Here is a 12,148-nt window from a genome sequence, read left to right as displayed (position 1 = left end):
AGTCTTTTCCAATACCCATTTTTAAATCATGAAAAAAATCTGATATGCTCATTATTTCATGTATTCCCAAAACTTTTGAATAAATCATCAATAGAAGGATGTTCAACCAAATAAATCAAATCTTTAAAAGAACGATCAACTACTAATAACCTCTTTTATAATTTGAAAATTACTCATTGAATGCTATGGACAAAGGTAGTCATGTTGAGGCACTTTACACAGACTTTAGCAAAGCATTTGATAGACTTGATATTCCTATGATTATTTCCAAGCCTAAGAAATTAGGAATTAAGATAAGACGGTCAGCCAACAAATAGTACGATTTAAAACGAAACAGTCGCTTCAAGTCAATGTGACATTTGTTTCCCCAAGTCTCGCACATAGGACCTCTTCTATTCATATTGTTTGTAAACGATATTTCCCTTATTCTTAAGCATCTTAAAATCCTTATTTATGCGGACGATATGATACTTGCAGAGTGTAGACTGCAATGCTAGAGCGGACGCATATGGTGCTCTAGGACGCATGATGCTGTGCATGGTCATCTGACGAATCCCTGTAACAGATCATTCGAACAGTTTTAAATATGGTACTTAGCATTTTTTATAGCAGATGGAAAAGATGTGTATATAACTAATGTTTTTGGTCATAAGATTTTCTCCTAGCATTTTCAACTTTCTTTCAAAGTTTTCTGCCGGATGTCCCATAAAATTTGTTGAAGTACTTGCCTAAACTTCTCCAATAATCTACCCAGTATACGCTTCAGCATTTTTTCCGTCATTCCTGGGTGGACGTTAGGCAAATAACAGCGATTTCAAAAATGCTTGTTACTCATAATTGGGGCTCTGCTAATTTTCAGTTTCTATATCATTCCATACTTGCCGCTCGTCATTTGAACTGTTTCTTCATTACACTCCGCTTTGAGTAGTATGATTTTCACAGAAAAAAAATAAAAGGAATCAATTTCAATTAAAACATTCATTAGATCGGTAGTTAACCACACATGACCTAGACAATGCTTGTGTTAGGCACAGGTGGAACCATCCATCGTTTCTCAGTAGTGATCCAATTAGTTCAGGAGGCAATGTAGGCAGCAATGTTCGTGGCGCTCTCCTTAATCTTGCTACTGTCAGAAGGGCAACATTACCTGCTAGACACAAACATTCCCAGTAGGCAACGATGTATGATGCCATTTATGCTTACGATTTTTTAGGGTTAACTTTTTACAAATAAAGCTCAAATCTATAATTACTAAAAATTGAAAATAAAACATTTGAAAGGGTCTAGAGTTCGAACTGAGCAGAAGCACTTGTTTGGCATTTGTCTCCAATCTGGTGAACATCAGGCCAAAATTGGATGATTTGATTTTGATTTTTTGTGGTCATTTTATTAAAAATCAATAATTGGATTTAACAAATAAATGAAATTGTCGAGAAAGCCCTTGAAATATCCTATTGGAAAAAAGTGCCATCTGCAATTCAATGATATAAGCTCACCCTGAAAATCTAATTGAAATATTTCACGGGGCAACATTTCAATACTATGTCAAAACATTAGGTGATAAGAGATCCCGCACAACAACAAAAACAACCTTCGTTCGAGAAGTAAACACCAAAAGTCACTGTTCACCGTGCAACCCCATCGCTTCACCGTCATCGAAGGATAAGTGAAACGTCAAAAATCAACTTTTCATCCACAAAAATTCATCACAGGTCGTTCGTGTTCAGAAGCCGATGAAAAAAGTCTTACATTTCTGTGATTTTCGCAACATTTTAGTGTTATAAGTACTTGTATCCTAATCATTGCTAGTCATTGCTACCATCGTCATTTAGTAGTATTACAAATCATTCCAATTCCGTTTGTGCCATTTGGTGGAATTACAAGAATTTATCTTTTTCGCTCATCGTGAATGAATCGACAGAAAAAAGTTCCATTGGATTTTTTTTTGCTTGTGTGACGAGCACCTGCAACACGATCAAGTGTGACCGAAAACAAGTTGTTCTTATCGGAGGAAAATACGAATTTATAATAGTTCTATTGTGTTTTGAGTGAACTGCGGCGAACCTACCGAACAAGACGTCGCAGTTTGTTGGCGGCGCTGGATCAAACAAGTCAAGCCTCGAAGCAGCTGTTGGTGAAACACTTTGCACAAAGAGACCCATTGAAGGTTGCAGTTTTTTCTTCGTGGATGAGCTGAATATGTTTTGCAATCGTAGTTATCGGGGTTTCGTTTCGATCGAACGCAGTGGCAAATTGCAGACGGACTGAAAGCAGAAAAGTTTTGTTTTTCGGGAGTGTGAAAACTGAGTGGAAGCGATCATGTTCGCTTCACTGAAGAACAAGATCAAGGAAGAGACCGGAAGCGATGTGACTACGTTGCCACCGAGGAGTTCACAGTCAGAAATGTCGATGGTGTCAGGCCAACGATTCCGGCGAAGTAGAGGTGAATCGGTGACTAGCATGGCATCGATGGATGAGTTGAGTCTACTGGAGCAGAAGGATGCCGAACTGAGTGCTACGCGAATTCAGTTGCAGGAACTAGCTGTACAATACAACGAGTTAAGAGATCAGAAGAGAGCATACGAAGAAGACAAAGTAAGACTGGAAGATGCTAATAAATTACTAGAGGAGTCGTTGAAGGTGGCCCAAGTGCAAAAGGACTTGCTTTGCGAAGAGCAAGACAAAATACAGAACTTGCAACAACAGGAGATCTCGAAACTGAAAAGTATGTTGCTGTTCAGGGAGCAGGAAGCAGTCGATCGAATATCATATCAAAAGGCAGCCGAACAAAAGGTTGAGAGTTTGAAGCAAGAGCTTGGACGGGTACGTGGCATTGAGCCCATGATTGAGGATTTGCAGGTTTGTCAAAGATGTTGTCTTAATAAAATTGGCATATGTAACATGTTCTTCGTTTTAGGACGAACTTGAAAACATTCGACATTCGACCAGCATCGAGAAGAATAATCTTCGGTCGAACTTAGCCACCGTAGAAGAAGAAAACCGTCATCTAAAGAGCCGCATTCAGGTCTTGGAAGAGAGTCGTGCCTCACTTACTTCAGGAAATACGGATGAGAAATATCGCTCCCTGCTACAGGAACGAAAGCTACTCGAGCAGCGTTTAGAAGAGGCTCATCTGCATCTGTCGGACATCAAAAGTAGCTGGAGTGGTCAGAACCTGTCTCTCGAAACTCAGGTGAATCGGCTTTCCCGACAGGTGGCGGAGGAAACCCGCGAGAGACACAACGCTCTCAAAATGAAGGATGATCTCATGGAGAAAACCAAACAGCTGGAGTTCGAGCTCGAAAAGACTCGGAATGAAGTGAGTCAAAGGGATAACAAGGTGGGTAATATCAGAATACGTTGATCCACGTAGCTCTCTAACCGTGTTGGGGCAATTTTCAGATAAAATTAATGAGCGAAGAGATAGACGAACTGAACTCCGCGTTACGGGAAGCTCGGGAACAGCATGAAGAGGAAGTGACGTATATGAACTGCAAGCTCGTAAGTAAACTCAACAAGTGACACGATATCAACTATAATCACACATACACTAATTGGAGGTAAAGCCTAATTCCATCGTTTCTTTCTGTGACTAACATAAACGTGTTAGTGCTCCAGCTAGCGAAAGAAACGCTTAATTTGCCTTATCAGTATGGTGTGTTCGGGTTTGCTGCACATTGAGGTTATTCTTATCAGTGTTTTGCCTTTGGTTGGGTTCATGCTTCGGTTTTGCATTTTGCTTCAACAAACTGTACCTAACGATTCGATCGTATTGAACTGTGCCTTGTGGAAACGAAGTTCCTTGGATAAATTGCAATTTTAGGGATGTACTAACAGTAGTTAATATTTCATGATACCTTACGACAAATACATCACATGTGTTACCAAGAACAGTATGACAAAAGTACAATTAAATAAAAGCATTTTTTTATTCGTTTGAACACATTTTGTTTTATTTTCATTTCCTTACTTCCTGCACCCTCTTCTGTTGGTTTGCGCAGTCTCGGTACTTTCGCTTTCAATCAAACTATCAACAAAAGTGTAATCAAAACAAAGCTTACTCACTACTACACAGTTAATTTAATATTTAAAGTGATTGAATGTGTAAATTGAGGTTTGCACCTGTGAGCATAACATCATTTGTTTGACAGATTTTGAAACTTGTTCGATATGCGACTTTAAAAGGAATTACGATAGATACATTTATGTGAAGTTTCAAGATTTGTCAACATGAATACAAAAAAACTATGTGGTCTTATTTCGTTATACAAAAGTCACAGTCAACTAACGTCATCATGTAACACCTATCACCAAACTTCGCTGTTGACATATCCGTCAAACGCTGATGGTTGCGAAATATTTCAAAGACCGGTGGAATATTTCAAACCGCGCGCTCACACTTGCTTATGGTAGAAAAGGACGTTAATTATATTCGCGCAATTCATTTAGGAACAACTACAGTTGGAGTTGAACAACATCAGAACCAATCTCACCGACACCGAACAAAGACTAATGGATTCCCTGGAAGGATCTGACCGATCGATGAATTCTTATAAATCCCAAATTTTACAACTAGAGGATAGCGTGCGCACACTTGATGGAGAACTGACGATGTATGGAGTACAAAAAGCATTGAATTGAAGACATTTGTTAACGGTTTATTACACTTTCAAGGGAGAAGCAAGAAAAACTTTCGATTCTTATGAAAAATGCAGAAATTTCTCAAAAAGAGGAAATTCTACGGAAAGAGCTCCGGCAGGAACAGGAAGAAGCTCAGGAACTGCATGACCGTGCCACTTTATTGCAGAGAGAGCTGGATAAAAAGTAATGATATCAATATGGACTTGAAACAAATTTAATCTTTTTGTTTTCGTAGATTGAACACCGTTAATGAGCTTCGTAAGCAGATCGATGAATTGATGAGCACAAACCTCGAACAAAATGCAAAACTGGCTTCGCTTGACAGTCTGCACACAGAATTGATTGATAAAAATAAGGTATTTTAGTTTCAAATAATTGATCATTTTCAAAAGAAATTTTCACGTATTTGTTTCCTTTTAGATCATAAAAATTCTAAATCAACGATTAGTCGACATGAAGAAAACTCTGCAAGAGGAAATCAATAATAATACCAACGGTGTCACCATCAATAGTGGCGGATCTCACTCGAAACATTCCGAACACGTCTATGAGCGGTCCAGCTCGAGGGAAAAACAGGATTTCACTGGAGTTAAGCAACATAATGGTGCCATTAGCCACGTTAGTAATAGCAACAGTAGTAACAATAACCACAGCCATAACAATAATCCCCACGCCAGTCAAAACGGAGCGCCAAAAGCCAGTGGGATAATAGTCATGGATGAAGTAAACTTCCGCTATTTGAAACATGTGATAATAAAATTTCTTACTAGTCGAGAGGTTGGTGGCAGTGTTTGTTAAATAATATAATCTGACAATCAAATCATTTTCTTTAAATAGGTTGAAGCACGACAACTCGTCAAAGCGGTATCCACGCTGCTGCAATTGTCCTACGAAGAAGAAAAACTTCTGCAGGACACGCTCACGTGGAAGATGAGTTGGTTCGGTAGCCGACGTGGTCAGCATTCCCAGATCTCCCTGTCAACGATACCACCAAGTTAAAACAAAATCGATAGAAAATACTAAACAAAAGTGATCAGCTTATTTCTATATGTGTATAGCATTATCTCAAATCTAAACAGTCGCAAGATCTGCTCTTCCTATCTCTCTTATACGACAAAAAAACAAACAAACACACGCAAAACGAGTTAATATGGCAATATATACCGAGTAAGGAATACACAAAACAATAAATTCAATCAATTATTTCAAATACCTAAAACATAATCAAATAGAGAGAGCCACAACTCGATAATATCAAAGACAAATTGAAGTAACCTTACCCAACTAGATGATCGCTTATTTGTTTTCACCTCAAGAGTATTATAACCAAAGCTTCCTGATGTAGAGTTACTGTATTGACATTTTAAGCTCGAGCATTTCCTCGTATCTTGCGTCACATTTCCATTATGAAATTAGTAGTTTTTCTTTCATTGTATTCTTCGAGCTTTCATATTCATTTAAATTTCAATAGTACTGATAGTTTTTGTTATAGCCTCAATCATTTATTTTGTTATATTGTTTCACTAAGTTCGAAATAACCCGAATCTCATTGCCTCGGAAGTATTGATTTAGCGTTAAAGCACATTGAAACACAGAGACGCACGCAAAAGCTGAAAATGGTTATTGGGCTACATGCCCGAACTAGATTAAAATTATTCACCCGTATTCTTGTTTACGAACGACCAAAACTTTCGAACGAATTGGATTCGTTCACTCATTTCCCCTTTTTGAGCTTAAGCGAGAATGTGTATCAACTTTCGTAAGGACTTCGGAGAGGTAAACAAGAATATTGGTGAAGAGCGGAGCGAAGTAAGGAAGTTATTAGGTGCATGCAATGTGCATGCGATGAGGGATACATATACCTACTAATAAAGGCATAATAAAAAACAGCTATAACAGGAACTCTGAAACTGATGACACTCCAAAATTTAATCTTTTTCCGAATGCTACCAAATACAGTCAACTTTGCAACGGTTATAGGGGAAGCAGAGGCAATATGCCCTAGCTAAGCATAGATTGATTTTATGCCTTACCTTAGCTATAACAATTTTAATGGGTGTTTCTACCTCACGCAACAGTTAAACAATATAGCTAGCTGATGCCATATTAAAATTAGAAAAAATCTCAATCATATTAATAATGTTCACATTTAAAAAAAATCATAAGGGTTGCGTACAAGACACGACCGCCCGAGGTAAACTACGTAAACCCGTTTGATGAAATGAAGAACCTAGCAAGTCCCATCATTCATGAATATTACAAAATTGTTATTTTGATTTCTTTAGAGACAACACTGGTTTCGAGCAATATTCAAACCATAAAATTTGTTGGATACAATTTAAAATTTATATTTTGAAAGTAACTGATATATTTATGTAATTAAGTCAAAATTGTTAAATTCTCGAGTTTTATATAGGTAATATGAGAAGTTTAGTTTTGTTTGTTTAATTTGTTAACACCATTTTTCCAAGGTGGCTTGGATGGTAATCAAAAGAATTGATTTACTTTTAATGATTCCATTCACTATCAGCAATTACCGCAGCTCCACCATTGACGACGCGACCAACATCAACGCGGCAGCCGTTGTCGCTTGGACCGCAACCGGGCAAAATTTCCACTCCAGTGAGGCTGCCGTCCCGACCCTCGCTCCACCATCGTTGAGTGATGCCTATCGCTGTGGGATGCCTTTGTCGCTGGGATCGCTACCCAACGCCATGATCCACTCTCCGCTCGACAATCGCCTCCAATGCTGGCTCAAGGCTACAAATGAAGCATCGTGTCCGCTCTCTGAGAATGCTCGAACGAAAATGACGCGCACGTATGAGTCACGAGTTTTTTATGCATAGAGAAATGGAGCGCTGGGAGAAAAGGACCGTAACTTATAACAACCTGATGTCCTTGTTGGGGATGCAGGATTATTGATTGGGTATGATTTTTTTTACTGGGTTTGGAAAGAATTGAAATTTCCACTAGTTTAACGTTGATAATCAAAAGTTTCAATAACATTTGCAAATTGGTGGATAGTTTCCGATGCGTTTGATATACAAAACTCAAAAATCCATCAAAAGATAAAGATTATCGTTTAAAATCTTACATGACTACGTGACGGTCCACAATTTTGAAATGTTCATCTTACACCCTGTATCAGAGTATCCCCCTTGGACGTAGTTCATGTCAAAATGCGATCACATTACCAATTTACCATTCATTTACCATATATTCAATATTTATTCCAGCTACTCCCTCCGACGCACGCTTGTGATTGCAGTTCCAACATCAAATTTCTGGATCGCCATGCGATTATATTTTGTGCTTTTGAGATGCTATTTTTAAGATTGAGATCCTTTAGATGCCATCTTTATGAATGAATTTTCGGATGTGTTTTGCTCTTTGTACATAATTACGAATAACAGCAACCAAATGATTGCTCGAATTTTACTTGCTGCTGAAAATAACGACTAGATCAGAGGTTCCCAAACTGTGGGTCGCGACCCCCAGGGGGGTCGTGGGCTGTTCAGTGGTGGGTCGCGAAAGACAAATCTTAATTCATAATTTTGTTACTACTTTGCCCCACAAATCTAATCCATATTTTAAATTAGGATCTAAGTTACGATTGGATGATTAAAGATCAACAAACCTGACGAGGTCAACGGCCTTTTTTTGTTTTACGATATTTGGGCAAGTAGAAAGAAGTCCTATGCAATCCAAATCTAAGCCCCGAACTCAATCCAAAACCAATCCTAATCAAATTCGAATCCAATCTAAATCAAATCTAAATCTATTTAAAATCCAATCCAAATCTAATTCAAATCCAATCCAAATCTAATTCAAATCCAATCCTAATCAAATCGAAATTCAATTCAAATCCAATCTGAATAAATTTCAAATCCAATCTAAATCCAACCCAAATTCAATTCAAATCCCATCCAAATCCAATCCACATTAAAAACCCAAATTTATCCACCGGTGGTGATGATGCCTTTCTCGATTCAATATGTTGAATTCGAATTAATGTTGTAAATGCAGTGCTTATTGCCTACATTTCGGCGGTAAAAAGATTTGGTGCAATTCTAGTACGTTGCTTAAAAATTACTTACCGTGGGTTGCGCCACGGCTAAAATGATTAATGATTCAATGGGCATTTGTGTTTTTGTTGATTAAAAATAAAAATATAATCCAAACTGCTTGATTTATTAAAAAACAAAAACAATAGTGTCCAACTACGAAATTTGCTCCGTCGAATGAAACCAGTTGCACTCGAATCTGTCAAGCCCTTCTATATGAAACGCGTTTAACAAAAAAAATATTTATGGGTTACACACATACACTGAGGATACTGGCCGTAAGACTATCATACGATTCTCTTTTGAAATTTCGCCACAAGAAAATGTATTGATTTTCATACGATTCACTAATGAAATGCATTTCATACGACAATCTTATGAAATTTTTTAAGTTCGTTTGAAAAAATTGTAACCTGATTTCGAACCATGGACGTCGTGATTAGGAGGCGTGTGATCACACCACACGTCCACCGACGCTTCGAGGAATTGTCTTGTTGGATATACAATAAAAAGATAGATTTGACTGAAATAAGATTTTAAGATTTTCATAGTTCAATTCTTATGAAACATTCTCATAAGTTTTGTCGTATGAAAATCTTACGACCAGTATCCTCAGTGTACACACTTTTGGAGTGAAATTATAGCCTTCTGGTACAACTTTGTTGTACGAGAAAGGCAAAAACCTAACCTAATTCACCTTTCTCGCATTTAGCCAAGACACCAACCTTATATGGCGCTTATATAGTTCGATTCCATTTTCTTAATAACTTTTAAACGCAATGGTCGATCGTTATCAAATTCAATAGTGATCAACAAGGCTTTTTCCCCTGTCGAATGCAACTTGTTGCGAGAAAATCGGTTAAGAATTACTATATGCAAAAGTGGCTAATGTTTTTCGGTTTTCGTGTGCACACACACACACATACACACGGACAGGCAGACATTTGTTCAGTTCGATGAGCTGAGTCGATTGGTATATAACATCATGAGTCTCCGAGACTTCTAAAAAAAGTTCGATTTTGGAGTGAAATGATAGCCTTTTTGTACCAGAAAGGCAAGAGAAAGTACGAGAAAGGCAAAAATTGACAAAATTTTGACAAATACAATGATGGGATGAAAAGCAATTTATTATAATTTGTCCAATCTAACGCGAACTCATTTTTATCTAATTTCACAAAATCAATACATTTGGTACCTGGTGGGTCGCAAGCAACATGGGATTCTGCTAGGTGGGTCGCATATCCAAAAGTTTGGGAACCTCTGGACTAGATGATTTCCTACAAAAGTACAGACGTCATTGTTACGTCCCATCGATGATTTTGATTTTTCAAACGAATTTACTCTCAGTCAAACCCCCTTTCTCTCATGTAAAATTTATTGAAATTAAAAGGACCGTTTGATCTGATAGATGATCGATCATTCGGCTTTCAAATCACTAGCTCAACAGAAGCTAGTGGAAAAATATATTAAGCTCTTTTAGTGGAATGTATCAAACCGTCTAAGACGAATTAAGTACTGTCCATTTAATTCCACTAGTTAATTTTCGTTATCTTTGCAGATACGTATTTCGACCACAACTGTGTGGTCGTCTTCAGTGTCTTGTACTTGACTCGACTTACAAGTCGAGTCAAGTACAAGACACTGAAGACGACCACAGTTGTGGTCGAAATACGTATCTGCAAAGATAACGAAAATTAACTAGTGGAATTAAATGGACAGTACTTAATTCGTCTTAGACGGTTTAGAAGCTAGTGATTTTTCGATCGATTGTAAATGGTCTGCCTTCCCAATCACAAACTGCAACAAAACCAAATAAGAATCTTGAGAAAAATTGCACTTGGCTGCCACTGATGCCATTCATACGAATTCATGTTATATAGAATCTCCCCCCGGGGCGCACTCATGATTCTGCTACGGACGGCAACATTATGGCGTCGCCAAATGGTTAATTTGCTCTTTGAATAATATTCGCCTAACCTCTTCCTTTGTATAGAATGGTGGTCCTGAGAAGAACCGACTATTTCGCTCAGCAACTCCGCCGATGCTGGGACAGCTCTCCGCGACACTTCAAATGAAATGCCACGCGCGCGGGGGAAAGCAATTTTCTTATAATCAATAAAGATGTCCCATTAGTCCCGCCTCTTTGTTGTATGGTATGGCTGCAAATATTGTGTATCCGTCACACACTCACCAAAGGGGCGTGGCTACAGGTTCAACTTTATTGATTACAAGAAAGCAGCTCTTCCGCGCGCGCGAGCCATTTCGTTCGAGATGTCGCGAAAAGCAGATTATGGTCCCACCATCGGCATCGGCGGAGCTCCTACCGGAAATCTTATTCTCACCGATGGTGTGGGTCGTGCGGTCGTCGTCATCAACATCAGCGCTCAAATTAAATTTTCTTGTCTGAAGTACTAACGATCGGCTACCATCAATGAAAGTGGCTCTTAGGGAGCGTCCACAAATTACGTAACGCTTAGAGGGGGGAGCGGGGTTTGGCGAAGTGTGACGACCCATACATAATTTTTAGATGCTTCATACAAAAAGTGTGACATAGGGGGGAGGGGGGTTGAAAATGCCCAATTTTTGCGTTACGTAATTAATGGATCTTCGCTTAAGGTGACTCGGGGAGGCACTACACACCGTGTTATTTTTCCTATCTTTTGTTTCTTTCTAACATTGACACCTCGTAATTTTGGAGTGGCGTATTTCGGTTTTCAGTTGTTTGATGTAACTGTAAATGTATCAGCAATGTAGATTGCGAGTAAGCACGCGCCGGTGATACTTTTTCAAAATCATATTTGTTTTAAAAAAATTAAGCATTCAATGAAAATCAGTAGTATCAATAGAATTGGCAAATTGCTGAAGAATTTCCGAATCGATTGATAAGCAAATGTCAAAAATCCATCGAAAGATAGAGACGCTATTAGCGTTTGTAATCTATCCTAATTTTTGTGACGGTCTCGAATTTGGAAATTTCCGTTTTACACCCTGTATCTGAGTCTTCCCCTTAGACGTAGTTTACGTCAAAAAGTTTGTAACAAACATCAATACTGACGCCATACAATTTTCTTCAGACATAATGCGAATCATTTGTTTACATGGTCTCCTTCCGATACTTGCTTGGGATTCAACTACCGACGTTAGCGTTGCGCTTTGAATAAAGTTCATCTCGGAACCGATTTCTTTTTCAATCATCAACAGAAAAAATACAAAGTTAGAGTCTCGCGGGAAAATTTCATGTTGTGCCGACAAAACCCAAATCGTTGCAAATGTCACATTAGTGAATAAATTGCTGTAGCAATCTTTTGCTGACAGCCCATGCTTGGACCGGCACTAATGCTATGATTCCGCTACCGATGCCATACAATTATGCATTGTTCTATGCAATGTTGTGCTGAATCATTATCAGGCGATAATGATTTCGATTTTCATGTGAAAACTTT

General features: G+C 38.3%; 1 protein-coding gene across 1 annotated transcript; it reads left to right on the top strand.

The window, feature by feature from the left end:
* Positions 1–1,645: 1,645 nt before the first annotated feature.
* On the top strand, positions 1,646–6,523 carry LOC134219639 (golgin subfamily A member 1). Its single transcript, XM_062698434.1, has 8 exons — positions 1,646–2,859; positions 2,918–3,340; positions 3,403–3,501; positions 4,450–4,613; positions 4,675–4,824; positions 4,877–4,997; positions 5,062–5,418; positions 5,479–6,523. The coding sequence occupies exons 1-8, from the start codon at positions 2,320–2,322 to the stop codon at positions 5,638–5,640; spliced, it is 2,016 nt and encodes a 671-aa protein (XP_062554418.1). The 5' UTR covers positions 1,646–2,319; the 3' UTR covers positions 5,641–6,523.
* The last annotated feature ends 5,625 nt before the right edge of the window (positions 6,524–12,148 follow it).

The sequence above is a fragment of the Armigeres subalbatus genome, chromosome 3 (genome assembly GCF_024139115.2).
Source record: "Armigeres subalbatus isolate Guangzhou_Male chromosome 3, GZ_Asu_2, whole genome shotgun sequence".
Lineage (NCBI taxonomy): Eukaryota > Metazoa > Arthropoda > Insecta > Diptera > Culicidae > Armigeres > Armigeres subalbatus.
The sequence above is the reverse complement of the archived record's forward strand: the minus strand, read 5'-3'. Positions and strand labels throughout refer to the sequence as shown.

Coding starts and splice junctions, on each gene's coding strand:
- LOC134219639 (XM_062698434.1), top strand. CDS start 2,320: ATGTTCGCTTCACTGAAGAACAAGATCAAGGAAGAGACCGGAAGCGAT. Junction 2,860..2,917: donor CCATGATTGAGGATTTGCAG/GTTTGTCAAAGA, acceptor TCTTCGTTTTAG/GACGAACTTGAAAACATTCG. Junction 5,419..5,478: donor AATTTCTTACTAGTCGAGAG/GTTGGTGGCAGT, acceptor TTCTTTAAATAG/GTTGAAGCACGACAACTCGT.